We start from the raw sequence: 12499 nt of genomic DNA on the forward strand, positions 1-12499 counted from the left end.
TGAAGTGAAGCCTAGTTTATACGATGCCAATTGGCGAGACAATATTGTCATAAGGCAACTTACTGGCCTGAAATTATTGGCTTCTTATAAACACTTCAGGCCAATTGTCTTGCCAACTGTCCCGAAATTCAACTGTCTCCGAAAAGTAGACTATTGACAGTCAATTGGGCCCAGCGAGCCCCCCACCACTCGGAATCTCAGTTGTCGCTACAATTGACGCCGTGTGAACGGTGTAGGCCAGTAGCACTGTCTTGGTTTTGCCAGTTCAGCTGTTTAGTCACAACAGATGACGAGAACTCGACATGTTTAGCTGTCAACTGACGTGCCAATAGTTGGCCGCGTATAAACATATTCTCGTTTAACTGGCCTGGCCTCCGACAATCCGCAACCACGTGATGACAATTGTACAAAGACAACTGTCTCGCCAATTGGCGATGTGTAAACTAGGCTTATACGAAGCAGCGTGCCCTATCCCATGAGAAATCTATTGGTATTTACAGGATAGGAAATTCACGAATGACGCATCATAAATTTTGCATATAGTTTCTCAATTTACCGATGATGGTTACAGGCTGATTTTAATTCTTCGAAATTTCAGAATGTCAAGTTCTCAGTTTGTCAAATTTTTAATGAAATGAAGGATTCAAAGGAAAATTAACATGAAATAAGGGATAAATTACGGAAATAATAGATGCCTGACCTTGAACGCAACCATGACAAGGTCAAAGTTGTCTCCCTTGCTCAGTCCGGCTGCTCCGAATTTGTGCAGAATGGAGAACACGCATTCGGTGAACTGGTTGATGCAGTCTTTCAGGGCAGGCAACTCTTTTTTCAGTATCCATGTGAAGCATTGCAACGCAAGTGTACTGATCTGCAAAAATATTTAAAAAAATATTCATACACTAGAAAGATGTCATGAATATTGTGCATAATATTAACAGATAAATAACATATTATTATCTATTACAAAATTTGAAAATCATAGTTTCTATTTGTTTTATCAATTATTTATGATCCTTTGAAATAAAAACGTTTGTGAATGTTTCTCACAGCAAACTTTAAACACAAAGTCTGAATACTATCTAACTCCAGACTTGAAATGTATTTGAAACAAGTATAGCACCGCCGACGGAAGACAAACTTGAGCACCAGTTTAGTAGAATGGAAAAAAGAGGATTTAAGGAATTATGTATCAAACAAATAAGCATTCAATCAATTCAAGTGTGAACTATATCCAATTATATTAAGCGAGCAATTTCTGTATATATATATATATATATATATATATATATATATATATATTATATATATATATATATATATATATATATTTATATCTGGTTATTTTCATATCTGGATATTTATATGGTTATTTATGTTCAACGGATCTCGAAAACGGCTCTAACGATTTTCACGAGATTTGGAACATAATAGGTTTATGATATAAAAACTCGATTGCACTAGGTCTCATCCCTGGGAAAACTCGCTGAAGGACATGAAAAGGATAATTCATTCTTGGAAAAACAGATGATAATTTCGTCGTCTGTCGATAACAGAAGATGCGTGTGCCTGTGTGGGAGATCAGCTGTATAATCAATTAGCTTAACGTATCTCGCGAAAAATCTAGAAATTTTAATTAACTCGATCAAAATAATCTGATTTGTTGACATGAGATGGTATATCATAATATTCAAAGTTGATTATTATTTTATTCTAAGTGATTAGTGAGTGTTATTTTGTTATTCAATTTGGTTTGTAAACAATCTAAATTAGAACTTTTATGCTTTCAAATATTTGGACTGAAAATTTGATCTGAATTCAAGTGTATGGAACATAACGTCCTTTTTGGAATATTTATAGTGTGTAAATCAAAATTCGGGAAAGAAACAGTTTTGGGCTGTGCCTGTTAGACCTTCCCCAATCAATTTAAATATTGAGTTTTGTTTATCAAGAATAAGAATAAGAATATTTTTATTGCCGTTGAAACAAACTTAATTGTAATAGACTACGTCAAAATACAGTCAGTTTTTTTAAAAATACTATGTATACATATAATTAAATATTCTTAATATACAATAAAAAAATAATATAATACTACTATAATAATACCTATAATGAAATACAATATAATTCTTTAGAAATTATTATTTTTGATTTGTATTTGTGTCAGATACTAGGTATTCATTTATATTATAAAAAGGGTGGTTCTTTAACCATCTATTTAAAACATGTTTAAAAGCTTTTTCCGGCAGATTCCGCACCCATAGAGGAAGTTTATTGAACATCAGTCGTCTCTGATAAAGATGACTCTTGTGAGTTTTTGATAATCTAATTTGAGGAATAGCAAGATCTGATCGATTTCTCGTGTTATATGAGTGTCCATACTGTCATACTTATAGAGATTATTTTTTACTTGCATTAATTGTTATAGATGTATAATGTTGGCACTGTCATGATTTGAAATTTTACAAAACTGTCTCTACATGATTCTCTTGGCTGAAGATTGTCAATAATTCTTATTACTTTCTTTTGAAGAATGAGTACCTTTGTGGCAGTGCTACTATTTCCCCAGGGTATAACTCCATATGCTAACAAGGAATGAAATAGACCAAAATAGGCTGTTAAAAGTACATCTGAACTTACACAGTATTTCAATTTTCTCATAAGATATGTCACTCTAGACAGTTTTCTGCACAACATATTCACTTGCTCCCTCCATGTTAATTTACTATCAATATAAAGACCTAGAAGCTTAACAGCTTGATTTTCATTTTCATTATTCAGTGAGAAATATATTAGTTCTGTCTTATCATCATTAATTACAAGTTTATTCGCTTCAAGCCAGGTTTTGGATACTTGTATGCATTTTAATAGCTTTGTCTTAACATCTGACATATTCTTATGAGAGCACATTAATGTAGTATCGTCTGCATACAGTATAGGCAAGCCTAATGGGATCACACCACAGTGAATGTCATTAATAAATATTAGGAAGAGAAAGGGTCCAAGGATTGAATCTTGAGGAACGCCTGATTTCACATCCAAAATTTCCGATTTTCTATTATCAACAATTACAATTTGTTTTCTATTCAAATATGATTCAATCAGTTCTAGTTCCTTTCCAACAATTCCATAAAACTGCAATTTCGTTTTCAAGATACTATGAGAGATACAGTCAAATGCTTTTCGCAAGTCTAATAAGCCTACACCTGTAATCAATCTGTCTTCAAAAGACTCCAAGATCCTATTTATAATAGTCTCAACAGCCATTATTGTATTATGAGCAGGCCTGTAAGCATACTGATGACAATATAGAATATTATTACAATCAAAGTATGCATACATTTGATCAAACATAACAGATTCAATAATCTTACCAATAATAGGGACAATGGCTATAGGGCGGTAACTGTCGGGTTGTGTCTTATCGCCTATTTTATACACAGGACAAATCTTACTCAACTTAAGACAATTAGGAAAAGTAGCTTTAGAGAGAACAAAGTTTATTAAAAAGGTAAGTGGCGTGAGTATACCAGTAATAATTTTTTTTAATATTGAATTACTAAGTCGATAGACATCACCAGCATGTGAGGAACTTAGATTTTTCACACTATCCATAACTATTTTAGAGCTCACCTTCTTCCATTTGAAATTATTTTGAAGTTCAATTGGCATGACAAACTTATCAAGTAACACTACTGGGTCTTTCTCTGGAATGTGAACATTATTGACTTTATCAGATACATTAATAAAATAATTGTTTAGAACATCAACTGATACTGGTATTTCTTGCTTGGTTTTATTTTTACATGATTCTGTTTTTATGATATTCCAAGCTGTTTTGCATTTATTTTTTGAATTTCGAATACAATTATCATTAGCTCTAATTTTAGATTTTGCAATAGTTTTTTTATAATCTCAATAAAATAATGAGCGAAGCTCGGTACCCCGATATTTAAACTTGATTACAACAATAGCAATAAACAACAAATTTAACTAGAAATGAGAAATTGCGAATGACTGTTGTTTTCACCTGATCTGTATGTATTTTCTATGAATTAGAAGAAAATTAAATTCATGTACAATTATTGTCAAGTCCTGAATAAAGAGATTAATTGATTAAAAGCCTTGACATTGAAGATGAATACAAATTTGGATTTTTGTTATTATAATGACCTAGAGATCCCGGGTTCAAACCCACTTATCATAAAACGTTTTTAACCACGTCACTCTCGTGTCATTGGATGGACACGTTAAATATTCGATCCCGGCTGAAGTATGAATAGAATAGAATAAGTTTTGAGGTCTTCAGAAACATTACCTTCGTCACAATATACAACAAATGTTACACATAAAATACAATAATTGAAAAGATACTATTCTAAAAGAGCTACAATATCATAAAATATTATTATAATAATTGTATTCTTATATCCTATACTATTATACGAGTAATTTCTGTTTAGATGTTTAAATGTTTGTATTTCACCGGATCTCGAAAACGGCTCTAACGATTCTCATGAAATTCAGAACATAATAGGTTTATAATATAAAGATTCGATTGCACTATAGTGAGGTCCACGTTATAATGACAGTATTTGATCAACTTTTGTTTTGCTATCCTTGTCTATCATTCGACAAAGCTGTTGGTACTACCCTTTTCTAGGTCCAGTTATGTTTTTGACAGTGTTGAAATATAATTAATTAATAAAGAGAATCGGCATCGCTATTCTTCTATCTTTATCCTCTGCCATTATAGCGTGTACCTAACTATAGGACTCATCCCTGGGAAAACTCGCTGAAGGACATAAAAAGGGTAATTATTATTCATCCTTGGGAAAACAGCTGATAATAATTATTTCGTCGTCTGTTGGTAATGGAAGTGAGTGAGCGAGTTGATGTGTGTGGGACTGTGTCAAAATTATGACTCAGCTGTTGAACTTTTGTAATCATTCAATCAGGTACTTAGTGCCGGTTGCAAAAAAGCCGGGTTATTTTCAATCCTGATTGATTCCAGTAGATCCATCTTTTTGAAATGGTCTTCTCTGATTTGGTTCACTTTAATCAGGATTAAAATGTAACCGGCTTTTGTGCAACTGGGCCTTTGTGAGGGAAATTTTTGCATTCCTCTAGGAATTAATCTCAATTTACTGTGATTAGATAGAACATTTCTGTATGAATGTTATTATAATATCTTCTTCTCTCGTAATGAATTTTTTATGCTTTTGTACTCCAGAGCGAAGCTCGGTCCCCGATAATAACTTTAAAGTGAAAAAACACTCACATTCTACGGTGTGGCGACGACCGTTTCGTGCTGGTGTAGCACATTCTCAAGCCAAACAGAAACTAAAGTTTTTAGTATTTGTAAAGTATTTTAAAAAGATGGATAACCAACAACGTATTATTATCAAATTATGGAAATTGATGGTTATGGATATGACAGTCATTGATGGTTCAAAGTATATATTCAGGCGAGGTGGGGAATTCCACCAACAAAAGCCATACGACAAACCTTACTCTACTTCTTACTATTACAGCATACCTTGACATGTTGAGACGAGAGACAGTTGAGCAGAATGGGCACAAAACGGGTCGAGGAAGGGACGAGGGTCGTCCTCACTCTTCAACTTCTCTCTCTTCAATACGAAGTGCAGCAGCTGCAGTCCAAACTCCACCAGAATGTGCGCATTTGTCTTTGCACATTGTGACGCCTCCACTTTCGGCTTGCCTTTCGGATCTGCAAACAAATACAACAATAATATAGATAAGCTGAATAAGTAGTAGTAGTAATACGAATATCGATTAGATGTATTTATTTATGTAGGATATCTTATATTATTTTCAAAATAAGACTCTCCCAAGTCACTTTATAAACTTATGTTTATTTTCGTTTTACAACTTTCTTTTTCGCACAACATAATTCTTTGAGCCCATTTCAATGACTAAATGTGTGGGATGGTAACTCTCAAAATGAAATATTTCCTACATTTACAATATTTTTAACCTTCACATTTTTTGAGGCTATAGTATGTACAATTTCTGAAGCAACTTATGGAACACTTCTGTTTACCATCTTATACAGAGGTTAAACACAAATGTAGAGGAACGGCAAAAATCCTACCGTATTTGAAAAATGCGTAGCAGTAGTAGTGAAAATATTAGTCTGATGAGCATGATATTGAAAGTTTGTTATCAGATTGAAGTAATACTATTATTTTGTAAATATGATTTTTGATGAATAGATAGAATTGAATTTGATATTAGATCAGATACTGAAATAGCTTGAATCACAGATATCCATTAAAGAAACAGAGAATCAGTAACCCTGTTGACCTATCATTACACCGGCTTTTTACTGTAGAACTGACTAGATAGATAGATAGATAGATAGATATATATTACGTCTGGTTGGCCTCAACGGTGTCAGACAGTCAAAGTGCTAGCAAAAGCGAGACACCATTAATTTTTCATTAAATTTATATCTAGTATATAATTACTAATTGTCTATGACTCTATTACAGTAATAAAAATAGTCCTTCAGACTATAAAAGCATTCCTCCTTTAGAAATAATTTCAAACTTCGTTTTAACTTTTTTATCGTTAATATTTCCCGCAGCCAAATTGGTAGTACTTGGTAAATTTTTCTACCAATATAACTGGGTTTTTCTTCATACAAAGTCAATTTATGATATTCCGAGAAGGTACTCTTATGCCGTGTATTATATTCATGCGTCTTATTAATAGTCTGTAGTGAACACCTTCTAATATATACACACATTTCCAAAATATAGAGACAGGGAACACTGAGAATCTCCATTTTAATAAAATAGTCCCTACAATGTGTTTGTGGATGCAACCTCAACATAGTGCGCAATGCTTTCTTTTGACAAATGAAAATTTTCTGAAGGTTACTCTCTCTAGCTCCCCATAGGGCCACTGAATATGTAATAATGTGACTCCACCAAGGAATGATAGACCGACTTCAATAGAGGCTTATTATTTAATTTACTTAAATTCCTTAAGACAAAAATTCCACTCGCTATTTTACTTTCAATCTTATCCAATTGTTCCCCCCAACCCAGCCCTTCCTCCAGTTTCACCCCTAAGAAGTCCGTTGAGCTCTTGATTACCAATTCCGACTCTCCAATGAATAATTTAGGTGTTTCATTGTGTCTTAACCTCCTACTCTGATGGGTTTGTAGACACATATAATCTGTTTACATATAATCGAGGCATTCAACATCAATTTATTTGCAAAATATTGGCACAGGCTATTCATCTTAACATAGGACTCAATTTCCAATTTTCTCAAGTCTTGGCTTCTTGTCACCAGAGTCGTATCATCTGCAAAAAGATACAGATTCTCAATGGGAACCGACCCTGCAACATCATTCACATAGATCAAGAACAACAAGGGGCCCAGAATAGAAACCTGAGGGACCCCAGAAACAATTAATTTAGGCTTTGATCGTGTGAATTTTATTTTATTTTTAGTTTCATGTTGAATCTCTGTGACTTGATACCTGTTTGTCATATACGAATATAGATTCAGTAGTTACACAGTCAAGATAGAAACAGTACTTTAACAGGGTCTTAATTGCTTAGGCATTAATTTAGAATTAATCAAGTAGGAAGCAGCACCAACCTTCAGGCAGCAGATAGGAGTCGGGCTTGCGCAGATGTGCGACCTCCATCTGTTTGGCGTGTTGCTCGCTGGTGGGTTCGGTGGGCGGGGCCAGGGAGGGGATGCTCTCCGAGGTGACGCCGTAGCAGAAGATGAGTGTGGAGGGGACGGCCACGAACCGGTTATCCACCAGACCCAGCACCAGTTGGCGCAGGCACTCTGTGATCTTGTTGATCACTTTGTGAGATAGGGTGCTGGCCAACTCCTGAAACACCACATTACAATATTAGGATGCAAATCAGTATGCAGCAAGCTGCTTACACCGAAAAAGTGAAAAATATGGTTTGTTCTAAAGCACAACCGGGTCTCTACTGGGTTTGCATATTTTCATAACTTGTTTACATTGGACTTGGAATTTATTTATTGATCTACATAGATTATACCGGGTTGCATGGTTGGCTTTCAGCACAGGAATTGAGAGTTCCACACAAGGTGGGCTTAGATTGCTAAGCTCATATCTGTGCGTAAATGCATTGTGCCGTCCTAATACAAATGAACAATAAATAATACCGGATGAGATAGAATAACGGGAACTTTTAAAAACGCCATAAAACATTAATGGGAAGGGCAAACATGATTTTATTCAAACAGATGTAAAGTTCAAGACTTGCTATTTAAGAATTATTAATAACATCTATCACTTTTTGACAATTACTTCTTTAAGATGGCTTCCTCCTGAACACTCTTGAAATCTATGTTGACGATTCCTCATTGATCGCTGCAACATCTGCGTTTCCTGGTCCCATGATCTGTCCACCTGCGATTTTCTGTTTGTGGAGCTATCTCAAATCAAACGTTTTCACAATTTGAACAATAACTGTGGTTGAATCATAACAGACAATTCAAAATGAAATTAACAATATCTCAGCTGAAATGTTGCAGCAATCGCTCAGGAATCTCAACACAGATTTCAAGAGTGTATTCGTTCAGGAGGAAACCATCTTGAAGAAGCAATAAATGTCAAAAAGTGATAGATGTTATTAATAATTCTCAAATAGCAAGTCTTGAACTTTACATTAGTTTGAATAAAATCATTTTTGCCCTTCCCACTAATGTATTATGGTGTTTTTAGAAGTGCCCGTTATTCGGTGTCACCCGGTATTATTTATTGTTCATTTGTATTAGCACGGCACAATGCATTTACGCACAGATGAGCTTGGCAATCTAAACCCACATTGTGTGGAACTCTCAATCCTGTGCTGAAAGCCAACCATGCAGGAGACTTTCAACACTGTCGTGCGTCCCCAGTATGGATATGGTATGATATCCATATAGAAGGCGCTCGGCACTGTCATGAATCCCCGCATAGACACTCTGAACACTGGATGAATACCCACTGAACTGTCTAGTGTTTTGGGCCGTTGCTCCAGGAAAGGTCTGACTTGGAAGTGCCACACCTTCTCTTGATATTTGGTATGTTGAGCTTGATATGTCATCCTCTCACTTGTAGCAGAAAAATAAAGCAGCATTGTTACATAAAGATCTGATTGATAGTGAAGTTTTCTCGCATAGCCACTCTCACCCGCTAAACTGCCTAGTGTATTGGGCCACTGCGTTCAGGAAAGGTCTGCCTTGGAAGTACCATACCTTCTCTCAACTTTTGGCATGTTGAGCTTCATATGTCATCCTCTCACTTGTAGCAGAAAAATAAAGCATCATTGTTGAATAACGATCTGATTGACAGTGAAGTTTTCTCGAAAAGTTCGAGAAAGTTTGCCACACCAAACAGTAAATTATTCGTCATTGCTACAAAAAACAGCAATAACATTAAAAAAAACCCAATCTTTATCCACCAACGTTTCCTCCATGGCAGATAATGCAAGGTTATATCTTGCACGGCACTCCATCATCAACCTCTCTTGAGGTCTACAAGTGTTTAGACAAAAACAGACGGCACTTTACAAGTATTATTTTTTGTGAGAAATCAATTTTAAAATCTCTCCTCCCTAACGATTAAAATGGTAACATTAAAGGTACACAGTAGACACACAATAAGCTTCCGTTGACGTGTGAGGTTCTTTGAACCTTTGGATCTTTAAATCTGTCCCTTCAAAAACATACACAGTAGAAGAAAAAAGTTCAAGTTCCGTTTAGAAATGAGTGTATAACTGCTATTTCAAACTATCCATAGTTAATTGCTCAACTGTGTATAAACGACAATCACCTCTTTCAATGGGAGAACAATGTTGAGGAAGCATTTTTCGGTAGCGAATTGGCCCATGATGTGAAACATGTCATAGCTCTTCTTGGCACGCGCCTCCATCAGTCTGCCAGCTATTTGCGCCACTTCCTTCTCTTCGGACGCACTGCCGAACAAATCCAGTTTACACACCTGCACAGAAAAAATACATATGATTAATAATAAAATAAAACTGTAGAGCTCAACTAATTCTAATAGCTAATTGATATTGCTCGAATAACAGTTCTACAATTACCATGTTGGGCAATACTAGCAAGTACAACATTCAGCATACAGTAATTTTATAATTCCATAATCTATTATGATACAGAATGATGTCATGACATTGCAACACAAAAGTGAGTAACACAGCAACGTATGTTCTTGATTTCCATAGTATACTACTATTTAAGCTCAGTCATAGTCCATTCATTAATACAAGAACAAACATCGATAATGATTGTTTTGAAAAAAGGAACACTGTCTGTCAGACTGAGATGCTTTAAGAACATTTTAGCATAGCCACCTCTAAATACAAGGCCCCGGCCTACGATATTGCAACGCCGCAGTGTAGGCCTAGAATCTAAAGCTGCGTACTCATATTCGCGCTTCCAACCCGCACCGAGCACGCTCCTCCCTCGTACCACCATCGAACCACAGTCGCTCCGCCCACGCACCCATCATGAACGTTACGGAAGATGTTAGATCTTCTCGCGTTCCCCGGTCGAACCACTGTTGCTCGCCGGTCGATCATCAATCGCTCTGCTGGAGTGACGTTCGGTTGCGGAGCAGAGCGACAGTCTGTACGCACCTTAATACATGATTGGTGAAAAAGATCAGCTGGTATTTTAAAAAATCTTTTTCACCAATCATGTATTAAATTCTAGGTCTACACAGCGACGTTGAAATATCGTGAGCCGCGGCCTTGTATTAGAGGTGGCTATGGTTTTGGTCGTTTAAAGCAAAACACATGAGTAATATTTTTACTGTACCGGAAACGGACACTGATAACTGGGAAACCACCAGCTTTACGTATACTGAGAGTTACACATCCTTCTAAACCTGGAGAGTAACTATTGCCAATAAGTCAATATTATGAATATGTTTCTATAGTGTCATTCTCGTTATACCTGTAAAGTCACCACCTGATAAACATTGGTTAACTATCCTTTACTGTCATTAGTCAAAGCAGATAGCTCCATCCTTTTCTAACTCCACACTGTTGCCAAATCGTTTGTTGACTATGAAGAAATATAATGAACTACAGTAGCAGAATTTTTCATCTCAATTATCAAAAATTGTTATACGATCATGAGAAAATATATTTTCTTGACGGAAAAAATATATTTGAGGTAGAGTTGATCGTCATTAACAAGAATCAACAATCAATATTACATCAGATATCCACTTGAACCACAGCTATCTTCTATAGAAGGTGTTGTTTTGAAAACTCTGAAGTCCTATAATTTCCAATGGCTTTATAAAGTGACTAGGTACTATAGAAGGTGTTGGTTACAAAAATTTGTAACTCCATAGTCCTATCATTGCCAATGACTTAATAATCATTTACAATGACCTGAACTGTGAATATGTAAATGAATTAATGAATAAATAGCGTGATTACTATAGAAGGATTTGGTTTAAGAAATTTGGCACATCTGTAGTCCTATCATTGCGATTGACTTTATAACGTGAATCCCACTATAGTAGGCTTCGTAAAGTATTAATGAAAACGGAATTACGTCGAGTATCATGGATATGCAGGGATCAAGGTCTCCCGGCTCGAGGTAGCCCTTCATGGAGACAAGCACCGAGTGTAGTGAGTAGACAAGCACATGCACGTGGAAGCCACGTGTCAGCAGCTGCGTCATCTCGCCAATCAGCGTTGCCAGGTACTTGGGTCCGAGCGCCGCCATCACTTTCTGCATAGTTTCACGTGTCGTCTTCCGCACACTGTCCAGTCGCGACTTCAGGAACGTGCACAGTTTCATCAGGATCCTGGCAAAACGAGTACCAAACATTCAATTATTTAATTTATATTATCCTTATTGATAAATTCCCCCTTCCAGAACTCTAGCATTCCCAGTATTCCCATCCAGAGCTCGAGTTCAACGCTTTTCTAGAAAGGCATGTATCATTATTTTTGGTTATTCAACTTATATAAGGTATAGTATGATAATATTAAATCATGTATATTTTTAAATAGGGCAATATATTTTTAGACAGAATATTTCAGATCTACGCTAGTCTAGAAAATAATTCTTTTAATGAAATTGACTACCAGGAGTCAGCTTGTGATGAGAGGACTATAGGTATGAATTATTAATGGTTATATTATTTCTAAATTATTATTACTGGGACTACTGTTTAAATTATTTGAAAGTCTGGAGTTCAAGGGGAAACAGTCAAATGCTATAAAGTTTGAAGTAGTCTTCATTATTATTAACAGTCAAAGAACCATTACATAATTTCTGATGATGAAAATAAAAAATTACACAACCTTCATGAAAAGATCTGTATGTAAACCTTCAATCCTTATGATCCTAAACTTGACTTCTGCTTTCATTTCTACATTTATCCCAAAGCGACAAATTATCTTCATTATTCCACAATGACGGTATTTCACAGACACTGGC

At 35.6% G+C, this 12499-nt stretch overlaps 1 protein-coding gene across 1 annotated transcript in view; it reads right to left on the minus strand.

The window, feature by feature from the left end:
- Window positions 1-12499, minus strand: part of LOC111050543 (small subunit processome component 20 homolog) — a gene marked incomplete at its 5' end in the record, with an annotated part of 62248 nt that overhangs the window by 12546 nt on the left and 37203 nt on the right. Inside the window, 6 exon segments of the mRNA XM_039444206.1 lie at window positions 701-871; window positions 5543-5587; window positions 5589-5737; window positions 7646-7889; window positions 9849-10016; window positions 11606-11861. Of these exon segments, the coding sequence (XP_039300140.1) occupies window positions 701-871; window positions 5543-5587; window positions 5589-5737; window positions 7646-7889; window positions 9849-10016; window positions 11606-11861 (1033 nt within the window).

The sequence above is a fragment of the Nilaparvata lugens genome, chromosome 1 (genome assembly GCF_014356525.2).
Source record: "Nilaparvata lugens isolate BPH chromosome 1, ASM1435652v1, whole genome shotgun sequence".
Classification (NCBI taxonomy): Eukaryota; Metazoa; Arthropoda; class Insecta; order Hemiptera; family Delphacidae; genus Nilaparvata; species Nilaparvata lugens.